We start from the raw sequence: 12361 nt of genomic DNA on the forward strand, positions 1-12361 counted from the left end.
TAACTAGAAAAAATAAATCTGTATATGACTATGTGACAATCAATGGTAAAAATACTTTATTTGAAAATTATCAATCTCACGTGTCCAAAAAAGAATGACTACTCTTTGCCATGTGAGTAGGCAGGGGCAAAAGCTACCAAATAGCTAAATATAAGGGGATTACTAGGACCAAAGATTTGAAAATATACATTTATTTATTTATTTATAATGTATGTATAATATTTGTTTATAAAAAAAATTATTATCCTATACCGAAAGGGTGTATTTTGAGATGGAATGATACAACGTAGAGCGTCGAATAAAAGTGTCGGCCATTCTGTCCACCGTCCAGCTAAGATACTCATACTTTCACCCAATACAAAAAGCAAACCCCACCTGGATTTTATCAACCTCGTATCAGAAAGCAGTAAAAAAATCTTTGCTTTGCATGTGCTTACGGCGTACCTACTGAGCACAATAATTGAGTCTACTTTTCCACATTTTCTGATTTTATTTTCTTATTCATTTTCTTTCATTCACACCACAGAAAGGTGACAGCGGATTCTTGGCTGACTATTCTAATTCATAGACCTTAAACAGTTATTACTAATAAAATACCCAAATCACATTAATCACTGCTACATACTCTAGATATATTTAACAGAATATGTGGACAACTGTTTAAAGTTGTTACTAGTATAACTTAAGACACTCAAATTATAGCTTATTTACATTGAGCACATAAACACATAATAAAATGTTCATATTAGACATTTTAGGCTTGAGTTTTGGAAAGCTTTTGCGGGTATTTTAAAACGTCTATTACGTATAAAAGTTAAGCAATTAAAATATGTCATAATTATGCAAATCAACCTTATTGGAACAAGCTTAAAAGTTTACACTTTAAAGGAAGTGACATATTTTAAGTGGTTAATTTATTTATCTAATGATGTTTACAGAAATACACATACTTTTTAAAATTTGAGTGGAAAATTTAAGGGGTTATTAATGTATTGTGATATACATTTATTGCAAATTTAAGCAGCCACCAAGTCGTGATGGCAATCCAAGTGACAGACAAAAAAGAAAAAGGAGAAGATTTTGCTGCCTTTCTGGCAAATTCAGAGACCTGTTGACACTTCTCTCTCTTTCATGTACCCAAACACTTTTCAAGGGTTCTATCTGTCTACTTGTTTCCTGTCTTCTCTTTTTCTGTCTTCTGCCGCTGTATACATAACTACAGTGAACCCATTTGACTCTTACTAAGTATATAGTTGGCCTAAAAAAGGTATGTCAGGTTTATATAATCACAGCTACTCGCCTTCTAGAGCTGCGTCTCCACAGATTAGAACTAATCCAGATGTTGACAGGTATGTTTTTTTCTTTTTTTCTTTTTTCTGTTTCTTATAATCTTGCTGAATTCTACATTTTCTTGAATGTTGGGATGTGGGTTGTGAACTTGTGATTGCTATGTGTTTCTTTTTCAGTAATCAGTACTTGTCAGAATTGTTGGCTGAGCATCAAAAGATTGGTCCTTTCATGCAAGTTCTTCCCATATGTAGCACACTCTTGAATCAAGGTAACTTCATTTTTATGTCCAGTTGCCTATTTCTTGATTCAGTTGAGTTAAATCTGCATTTTCTAGGGGCTGGGGGGTTGGGACTTGGGGGTTTAGAGGTTTAGCTGCTTTAGTTCTGATTTCTTGTGGTTAATAGATGACAAGTTAGATCTAGCTTGATTGGTTTGTACCTTCATAGACCACCATTTGTTTTACTTTATCTGTTCTTGCCTACTTCTCACTGTTGACTGATTGTGAATGTGGCCCAATTAAGGAAACTCTTTTTGGATTCTGTGTATATGTAAGTGATCATCATGTATGATTCTGTTGTTGGAACAGATTTGATTAGCTAATAGAAAGAAATTTAATCCTTAAGGCATTGGGGAGACATTTTTACTCCTGCTGAAGAAGGCTCATTTGCACCTTCATGTTCATAAACAAGACTCTATTTGTAAAATTATGCAAATGGCAGGAGGAAATGATAAGGACATACAAAAAATTAATTCTTCTTCGGGAAGTTGCATCTTTTCAAATGTTATACATGGCTAACCAATATCCATGAAATTTTCTGCTATTATTTATCTTCAGAGGATTTGCAAGGACGTATGAAAAAGAGTTACGGGGGAAATTGTAACTTTGACAGTTTAGTTCTCTTGTTAATACATTTGGGAAATCTCGAATAATTAAAATAAGAAAAATATGGCTTAGTTGATCACACAGTCATCCATGGAATAACATGCTTGAGAGTGGACATTCTAAGCTGATCTTTGTTTGAAAGAATATCTAGGCCAGCTTGGAAAGTTCCAGACTTGTTCAGATGCAAATTAAATGTATGTTCTTCATGCTAACATCCTTGATCTGGGTTACTTTTGGTGGATATGCCTCTTCAGTTATCAAGAATTCAGAATTCGTGAGGTTAATTCAAATTTTAATCATTCATTATCCAGATACAGATAGCATAAGATGTTTATTTCTCTTAACCTCGCGGTACTCTATTGGCTTTATTTCTCAAGGTTTTGATGATTATGTTATCAATTTTGTTGTTAAACTATTCTGTGCATTGTAGTCAAAGTGCTACTTAATTGATGCTTGATCACCATAACTAGATTCTGGTTTTCAGGATTTTACATGTAATTAACTATTTTTTGTCATAGTCATCATGCTATTATTACAATTTTGATTTAGTGATTGATTACTTTGACTACATTCTGATTTTCAGAGATCATGAAGATATCAGGAATGATGCCAAACCAAGGTTTTGGTGAGCTAGATCGGTTTCGGCATAGAAGTCCCAGCCCTATGACTTCACCAAACCTTATGTCAAATGTTGGTGGAACAGGATTGGGTGGTTGGAGTGGACTTGCGCAGGAGGTAATTGCCTTTGTCATCTTTTATCTGACATGTTGAAATCTGCCCTATGCTGTTGGATTTCTTCTATTAACAGGACCGTCTCTTTACTCTCTCTGTGTCACATATACAAGAGGAAAAAAACTGTAAGATCAGAGCTATACAAATCTAGATCTAATACAACAACAACAACAGCCCAGTGAAATCCCAAATCTAGATCTAATGATTCAGCAAAATGTTTAGTAGCTGGTAGCATTTCTATGATTTTCTCAACGGTAGTATAACTTTGTCGTAAGTTGCTTTATTAAACAGATAAGCACTAAGCTCCAATCCTTCAAGAACTTAGCTTCTTAACTTACCATACATACCATTAAAGCCTACAAGTAACGATATTGGGAAAATTCGCCACTAAAGTTGGAGTAGGTGGATTCACACTGAGTGTTGTAGCTAGGATTTGAACCTCAAATTTCAAGATTCTTTTAGACCGTTATTGTAAAATGTATATTGTCTTGCAATAAATGATGGTCTAGATGAAGTAACCTAACTGATTTATATTATCCTTGAGGATTCTTATTATTGGAATGCTGCTGCCACCTAACATTTGATAGACTGTAAATGATAAACTATCTTTAGCAAGCTGAAGGGCATTCTATTTTAAGGCAGAGTGCATTACCATCTAGATAGTAGGGAATGCAGCCGCACTGCATGTCAAATAATTTCAAGTGAAGCAGCTAGCGAGCTCTAAATGGTTTCCTGAAATGCATAATGCTGCTCGATATAATACAGATATATTTAACTTTTATGGATACTTTTGGTGGGACCAGCAGTGAGAATTTGAACAGAACAGGTGAATTGGTATTGAACACAATGGAAATTACTCTGGACCAAAATGGTTAACACGTGTAGCTAATACTCAGATCACCAAGCAGAGTTACCTTAGTGTATGCAGATGGTGAGTATATGACAAATAGCCTTGATTTAGATTTCAATTAGAATTTGTATTTACTCATATAATTTCTGACGAACTTGATTCTTTCACATTTAAGAACTTTTAATAATGTCATCACTGACTTTAATGAATTATTCAAGTACTCTGGCAGTCTGGCTTTGTAATAAACTTGGATAAATATCTTAGATGAAAATATTTCAGATTCTAGGTTCTGTTAGCCTCTTGGGATGTTACATTATGTGCACAAACCATATGTTATTACTTTTAATCGTCACTGTTTCTTGTTTTCTCTGTTAGTATTTACTATTAGAACTAGTTTGCGTTTATTTGAATTCAGCGTGATGAGAAGTCTTAGATATTTAGAGCAATCACTAAGCAAGGTTCACAAATATTTGTTCAAACCTAATAGAAAACCGTTGTAAGTACACAGGCGAGTGCATAAGTTAGTGGAAGTTAGCAAGATCAATAACTGGGCGAACAAAACAACGATCGTTAGTATCTTTATTGCCTAATGGTGGTCATGATCTTGTTCTACTTGCAGCTTGACAATAGGCTAGTTCTTTGCTTTGTATGAGAATGAACAAAATAATGAATCCTGGCATTCCTCCTTTTCAATTGCATGGTAATGTCCAAGAGTCCATAATCAAGGTCCGGATAAGGTTAGCCGGAACCAACATTGACAATTACCAAAGCGAGATGAGCTTGCCTGGTCTTTGCCTGTAGAAGTTGGAGAATAAAGGTTTATATGTTGAGATGATGATTGTTGCAACTAGTTGTGACATTTATATTCGTGAAAGAGAGGATATTCTTCTGACATTTATATTGGTTCTTGTGATTACTTCCCATGACATTTTTTATCTAATAGCATCAGAAGATGGACCTGTTTGATCTAGAAACAAGAATATAAGGGGTTCTGAAGTTTTTGACTTGCATTCCATGTAATACTGAATCCACAAGGATGTGAATATGATCGATTATGGACATACAATTTGGGATTGACATAAAATTATTAGGCAACAAGGCTGACATGAATGTCTAATTTGGCTGTTCCCCCCTACAGCCTTGGAACAATTATGTTTCTTTCAGTGGTGATATCAACGTTCAAAGTAAATGTTAGAATGTTGACGACCTAAAAGAATATGGATGGGCCCTTACACAACAGAATTGGCCCACTCAAAATTTTGATTTGATTAGTTCTTTAGGCATAGCGGCGTGAAGATCAGAATTTGAAATTTATTGGTGAATGAGTGAAGAAGATGCAAATGATTTTGGAACTGTTTGAGCTGTTATATTAAGTGAGCGAATCATCTGGCATGTGAGACGCAAGGAAATCCAATCTGTCACTAGTTAATCTCTATAACTGTGTGCATCTTTAGTTTGCCCATGCTGGTGATTCATTTGATAATTGATTTCTGATGCATAAGAGTATATCAATGGATTTTCTTGTTGTCTTTTTGCCCCTTTAAGTGTCAAGCACTTCATGTCGTGTGTTAACTGTTTTTTTTTTTTTTTTTTTTTTGTTTTATATTCTAAATCCAATTTCTCTATTTGTGGCAGAGATTAAGTGGAGCTCCTGGAATGTCAATGGACTGGCATGGGGCACCAGGTCCTAGTTCATACATTGTGAAACGGATATTGCGTTTAGAAATTCCATTAGACACTTATCCAAACGTAAGGGATTTATTTATTGTTTTCACACACTGGCTAGCAGTGCTATAATATTGGTTGGGCAAACAAACCCTTGTTTGAACTAACTTCTTGGTGGATTTCAGTTCAATTTCGTTGGGCGACTTCTGGGTCCCAGGGGAAATTCCTTGAAACAGGTGGAAGCTACTACAGGGTGTCGTGTATATATTAGAGGAAGAGGGTCAATCAAGGACCCAGAACAGGTAGTGCTAGTATTCTATTCTTTCTTAGTCCTGTTGAAATTTTGATTGACTAGAACATAAGTAGTTCATCTCATATATTTGACCATCCCAATAAGATAAGATGATTTTAAGTTAATGCATGTCCTGTTGTTTCTTCTTTTCTATTAATATCTGTATAGTTCTCTGACCTTGTTTCTTTCAGTATCATCATATAAGAAGGGTTATATTGAACTTGTAACCTAGGTCAGTAGGTCATTAAGGGTACGTATCCTTTTTGATTATTGAGTGGAGTCAAGATACCTATTAAAACAAATAAATTAAGTGAAGGAATGGGAAAATCTTGATTATATCTCCTCTTTGTTACTCTTTAGTGTATAGCTGTTTTCTTGTCATCACCTAGGTTGTATATTTATATATCTATTCACTTATTAGTTGTCATTTTTGCATAGGTCACCTAGTAATATTTGAGCAATAGAGAAGACTATTTTGAGATATTCCAGTATTAACTGGGCAAAAAAGATACCCCTATGTTAGGAGGAAGGGCCGGACTGACGGGGCCTGTAGGAGTAAAAGTCCTACTTGTTAGTCTAAATAAAGAAATTGTCATGACCATTAGAAGCACTGTTAAGTTTAGGTAGAGCTAAAGTTGGTGCAAATCAAGTTTCAGCCAATTTAACTGAAACTGATTGAGTAATAGATTTGTATTGCACATTTGCACATATTAAAGCTTTGCTACAATGTTCAGTTTATGTACAAAAAGGGAATGGCATTGGAACATTAACATTCAATTTTTTCTGTCTGACGCTTATACTCTTAGGGTTTTTGTTAAAAGAAGTTTCATCATTGATGCTAGAAATTTTTGAATGGTTCCTTTGATTTGAGTCATGGACCAAAATTGGTACTGATAATTTTATCTATACAGATCAATTAGTACCAACTGGAATTCATTCCTCTGTAGTTGACTGTAAAGCTATGGCTTTGTCAAAATCAGCTTGTTCCTTCGACTTCATCAGAATTAGATACTTATTTGTGAAGTTCTTTCAAAACTTCAATGGGCCATTTGTGCGAGCTGATCTTTGGAGTTCTAACATATTTTTATGCTTGATAATCTCAAGGAGGAAAACCTACGTGGAATACCAGGATATGAGCACCTGAATGAACGACTCCATATTTTAATCGAGGCAGAATTACCAGCCAATATTGTGGATATTAGATTGAGACGGGCACAAGAAATAATAGAGGAGTTGCTCAAGCCAGTGGTACGTACCGCTAATTTGCTCCTTTGGGGATTATTCAAGAGTTTATGCTACTATTTGAACTACATATGATTCTTTTTATATCTTTGATATCATCCTGTTCCTTACAAAGAGGACAAAATTCTCAAATTATTAACAGGTTGACTACCTGTCAACAAAAAAATATTAGTTGACTGTATAGGTGCTCTATGATGGAGCGGAACGGTTTAAGTATCTGGCACCACAACAACTTATCATATAGTAGAGAAAAGTAATTTAAAGAAAAAGTATCGGAAACTTAAGCTTCGTCTCTATGTTTTCTGCATATTCAGAAATCATATGGTGGATTATAGTCCGTCCTATCTATTTCTTTCACCTTTTCTTATAATTTGTACCTCTTTTTTGAAGCATAAAACTTTTCTTTAATTAGGCACATTTCAAGAAAAACCAAGATAAACCAGTTTGCATTTTCACGTAATCTTCACCGCCTTATACTTTGTTCGATGCTACTATTTACAGGACGAATCACAGGATTATATAAAGAGACAACAATTGCATGAACTTGCGATGCTAAATTCAAATTTCAGGGAAGAGAGTCCCGGACCAAGTGGCAGTGTCTCTCCTTTCAATACTGGTGGATTGAAACGTCCCAAGACCGGTCGTTGAGAAGTTCAGACATTCAAGTTCTTCATCTCATATCCGCGTAGCTACCTAAACCCAAGATATGAATAGAGAAAGAGGTCCCTTGTGCAGGTGACGTTGTGGTTGGCTTGTGGATTTTATTTATTTTTCAATAGAAGAAACAAAAAAAGGAAGGGAGTATATAGGAAGAGTATATCTTGTGGGTTACAGTTGGCTCTTTGGATTAATTTTGGTCCTACCAGTTCTAGTAAACTTCTTCCATTGGATTTATTTATGTGTTAGTAATTGTTGTATGAAAGGCCTTGGAGTAACTGGTAAAGTTGCTACCATGTGACCAGGAAGGTTACAGGTTCGAGCCGTGGAAATAACCTCTTATAAAAATGCAGGTAACTGCGTATTATAGACCTTTTGTGGTCCAGCCCTTTCCCGAACCCCGCGCATAGCGGGAGCTTAGGGCATGGGCTGCCTTTTTTCCCCAAAAAATTGTTGTATGAATTATTCTGTTACTGTCTCATTATAGTGCTAATGGTTTGTAAGCCTATAGGTATTTATTCGACTTGGCCATCGTGTCAAGTTAAATCGAACAATTATTATCAAAGATGCACCAATGTAGGTGCTTTTACTACAGTTGGATTCATCACACATTTTATAATTTCAACACTTCATAAGTTGAAGCAAGCTTGTCCTGCACATACATGAAATATCATTTAAGTCGTTGTTTAGAAGGCATGAACTAATCTAAAAACTCAAAAGATAGTGTCAAGCTTAACATACCTCAGTGTAATCCTTAAATTTCCAGTCCTTAGCTCTAAATGTTAAAGAATAAGTCGAGCGATCCCAATTTTCCGGTCTCCTATAAGCAAATCAAAGACATATTTTGCTCCCTGGGAAATATGACCAGTTTAGAATGAGCCACCTCAACTCCTAGGAAGTATTTTAACTTGTATATGTGGTTCTTGACAGGTTGACGGTAGAGGTGTATTTGCACCACTTTTATAATGGGGATATATCTGCTTTAAATCGCAAAATTGAGGGGTATATTTATACCTTTTCCCTATGGAGAATAATGTTGGTTCTTTTTTCAACTTTACTATTTCCTAGTCCATTTGTTTCATCTTGAGAATTGCCTAAAATATCCCAAAAGAATAGCTTTGGAGTTTGGTGGTTTAGACAAATCTCTTTCTGAGTTGCGATGTTGATGTTGTGGGTTCATATGTACCATTCTGCTACTATACTTCATTTGGTTTCAATGTGGCGTAAGGGATATGAAAAGGTGACAGTTGACACCATATGAAAAAATCAAGAAAGAACCAAAAAGAACCTCAGATTTGACTTTTAACGTATAAGTAGCAGCCTAGCACCAAACTCCGAAAATGTATCAGTCAAAGTTGGGATGTGACTATAAGGCAGCGTGTGCTGGTTGTACTGATACATGTTGTTTTCAGTTTTTCGTTTTTATTACAGTATTTTTTTTATACAGAAAATTGAGAAGGGTTGAAGTAATTCTTTCTTCGTTTCATTTTGTACGATGATATTTAATTATGCACAATTTTAAGAAAGGACTTTTTATGACATTTTATACTTTTTACAGTTTAAACGGAAGAAAATGAGATTTCGTCTATTATTTTGAGATCTTTACGTGTTAAAATAAAAATATTTTGAGATTTTTTTACCAAAAAAACTTACGTGTCACTAATATAATATGATATCAAGGATTAAGGGGAAAAAAGAAAACTAAAACAGTTTATGATATTATTTAGGTTGATGAGATCTGTGATATATAAATAGATACAATAGTATATTTGTTCATAAATTAGAATTTGAATGAAATAAGGCAGAAAAAAAAAAAAAAAAAAAAAGACCTCTGAACGAGCAAGAGGATTGGTTTCCCACCTTAAAACACCGAGTATTTTAGGGGTCTAGCTTGCTGATAAAAAAATCAAAAGATTCAATCCAGTCCCAAGCTTCCCAGCTAGCTGATTGTGTTGAGCAATTATTGTGTTTTGATAGGGATGCATTTAATTGTGGAAATCTCCTTGTTTTAGCTTTTTATTCATAGTAACAATCTCCTAACTTTAAATTATCCAATTTGTAACATCTAAATTAATTGTAATATCTATAATTAACTCTTACAAATCTTGTATTTATGAAAAATTTCCCAATAAATCTTGTCCTAGTAACACTGATTACTTTTAAGTTCAAAGCCACCAACCTCAATGTGGAGTTGGTGCTGATCGATGACTTTAAAAGGTTAACTCAACAACCATTTTTCCCATTTGCCATCATTTACATTTTCAGGCCCAGTGGGCCATTTTCACCAACTACTTCCCACTCTAATTACAAGGTTTTCTTCATTAGTTTATTTGCTACGTGTAACTTCCAAACATACTGCTTCAGACACCGTCCATTTGTCATATGCCCTTGTTCCTTTTTTTAAAACCTTGCCGTCTAGTTGCATTTAGGTCATAATAAAAGATTCCCTTATTTAATCTCTTTATTTCCATGCAGTTCCCCATTTTAGTCCCACTGTCATTTTTTGCACTGCTGATCTGAGAGCAAAGAATAAGTAGTGAGTAGTACATTATATTACATGATCTGCAGCAACTGAAAGAACTGTTAATATTTTGCTTCAAAGTAACGCTCAGAAATCACAAAAAGGTAACCCCTTTTCCTTTTCTTGATTTATTATTGTTAAATCCCTCATTTTTTTTTTTGTTTTTGTTGTATAGTTGTAGCTAAAATAAAACTCATTTTTTGATCTTTTAGTGAATCTTTCTTCTTCCACTGAAGATCTTTTTTTTTCCCTCTGTTTTCTCATGATTCTATATTTTGAGTAGTAAAGATCATTTTATTAATGTATAAATATGTAAGTAGTATTTTTTTTTTGCTAAATACAGAACCCCTTTTTTGATCTTTCAGTGAATCTTGTTCTTCCATGAAAGATGTTTTTGCTTTCTTTGTTTCCTCTTGATCCCATTTGTTGGAGATCTTTATGATGTATAAATAATACCATTACTTTCTTTTTTCCCATTTTAGTATATTTTTGTTGGAAAACTAAAAAAACGTTTTGGTCTTTTAATGAATCTTGTTCTTCTTCCATGAAAGATATTTTGTTTACTTTGTTTTCACATGATTCAATTTTTGAGCAGTCAAGATCATTTTATTGATGTATAAATAATGCCCATTTCTTGTATTTTTCCATTTTAGGGTGGTGGTACAAAATGGTGGCAATGTCTCAACTTCGTTATTCCCCACTTACTGGCTACTATCAGAATCATACTCAAAGTTGTTACCTTTCTGGTGTTTCTTCCAGATTTTCTAATAATAGCCTCTCTTTTAACCCTTTAAAAACTAGCCATAATATTGTTTCTAAACAATTGGATCAAGGTTTGAAATATCAAGTTATTCCTTGTGCTGGTGGTGGTGATGGAGGAAGTATTGGGATTGGAAGGGGTGGTGGGGGTGGAGGGGGTGGTGATTCAGATGAATCAAGATCCTCTTGGGATAGTATTGGACCAATAGGTGCTTTTGTTAATGGTTGGAGATCAAGAGTTGCTGCAGATCCACAGTTTCCTTTTAAGGTTCTTATGGAGGAAATAGTTGGTGTTAGTGCTAATGTTCTTGGTGATATGGCATCAAGGCCTAATTTCGGGCTTAACGAGCTCGATTTCGTGTTTTCCACGCTCGTGGTTGGTTCGATTATGAATTTCGTGTTGATGTATTTATTGGCACCAACGGCTTCCGCTTCGATCCAAACTCTCCCGTCCATTTTTGCGAATTGTCCGCCGAGCCACATGTTTCAGTCTGGTTCTTATGGGGTGTTAAGTAGGCTTGGTACATTTGTGTATAAAGGAACTCAGTTTGCTGCAGTTGGATTTGCTGCAGGGCTTGTTGGGACCGCGTTGTCGAACGGTTTGATCAAGATGAGGAAGAAGATGGATCCGAATTTTGAGACCCCGAATAAGCCACCTCCAACACTTTTAAATGCTGCAACTTGGGCTATACATATGGGTGTTAGTAGTAATTTGAGATATCAAACACTAAATGGTGTTGAGTTTGTGCTAGCTAAAGGTCTTCCTCCTTTGGTGTTTAAGACCTCGGTTATTGCTTTGAGATGCGCGAATAATATTCTTGGGGGAATGACATTCGTCATGTTGGCAAAATTGACTGGATCACAAAAAGCGGATGAAGGAAAGGTTGTTGCCGTTGACGACGCACTAGCTGGAGAGAAAGAGAGGTTGTTGGACCAGAATGACAGTATGCATACTGCTGATTCTGCTTCAAAGTGATCGAGCCATTTTTTCCGTTTTTTCTTAGTATGATCTATAAATAAAAATGAATTTTGTTGTCTTTTTAGTCCACGGAATAGTCTCTCTTGTGGGGAGCTTGGAGCGTGTCAACCACGTCTAACTTTGTTTCCCTAGAACAGAACAGGAGTTTACTGATATCGACTTGAGGATTGTTTTCTGTTCCTTTGTGTGCTTGAAGATGAGATGTTATGATAAAAACATCTGAAGATGACATTGTTGCTTTATTATTGTATGGAATGGTAACTAATGACTAAAGGCAATCAAAGGCTTTTCCCTGTTTTGTTGTGTATGGTACTGTCAATTATGTCGCTTGGACGCTTCGCTTTTCGGATCCTCCAAAAGTAGTGCACTTGTGGAGGATCAGACGTAGGTGCATCGACATTTTTTTGAGAATCCGAGTTAACATGAATCCGAGTTAACATAGACTGCCAATGTAGCTATAGATGGTATCTCTCTTTTTGGTAATTATCTAA

General features: G+C 35.2%; 2 protein-coding genes across 2 annotated transcripts; both read left to right on the forward strand.

The window, feature by feature from the left end:
* Nucleotides 1–1017: 1017 nt before the first annotated feature.
* LOC132606713 (KH domain-containing protein At2g38610-like) lies at nucleotides 1018–8203 on the forward strand. Its single transcript, XM_060320326.1, has 7 exons — nucleotides 1018–1349; nucleotides 1467–1558; nucleotides 2757–2908; nucleotides 5391–5504; nucleotides 5606–5722; nucleotides 6817–6960; nucleotides 7456–8203. The coding sequence occupies exons 1-7, from the start codon at nucleotides 1270–1272 to the stop codon at nucleotides 7600–7602; spliced, it is 846 nt and encodes a 281-aa protein (XP_060176309.1). The 5' UTR covers nucleotides 1018–1269; the 3' UTR covers nucleotides 7603–8203.
* A 1723-nt stretch (nucleotides 8204–9926) lies between these two features.
* Nucleotides 9927–12175, forward strand: LOC132606714 (protein RETICULATA-RELATED 3, chloroplastic-like). The gene is made up of 2 exons (XM_060320327.1): nucleotides 9927–10236; nucleotides 10786–12175. The coding sequence occupies exon 2, from the start codon at nucleotides 10800–10802 to the stop codon at nucleotides 11865–11867; it is 1068 nt and encodes a 355-aa protein (XP_060176310.1). The 5' UTR covers nucleotides 9927–10236; nucleotides 10786–10799; the 3' UTR covers nucleotides 11868–12175.
* Nucleotides 12176–12361: the final 186 nt, after the last annotated feature.

This window comes from Lycium barbarum, chromosome 8 (assembly GCF_019175385.1).
Source record: "Lycium barbarum isolate Lr01 chromosome 8, ASM1917538v2, whole genome shotgun sequence".
Lineage (NCBI taxonomy): Eukaryota > Viridiplantae > Streptophyta > Magnoliopsida > Solanales > Solanaceae > Lycium > Lycium barbarum.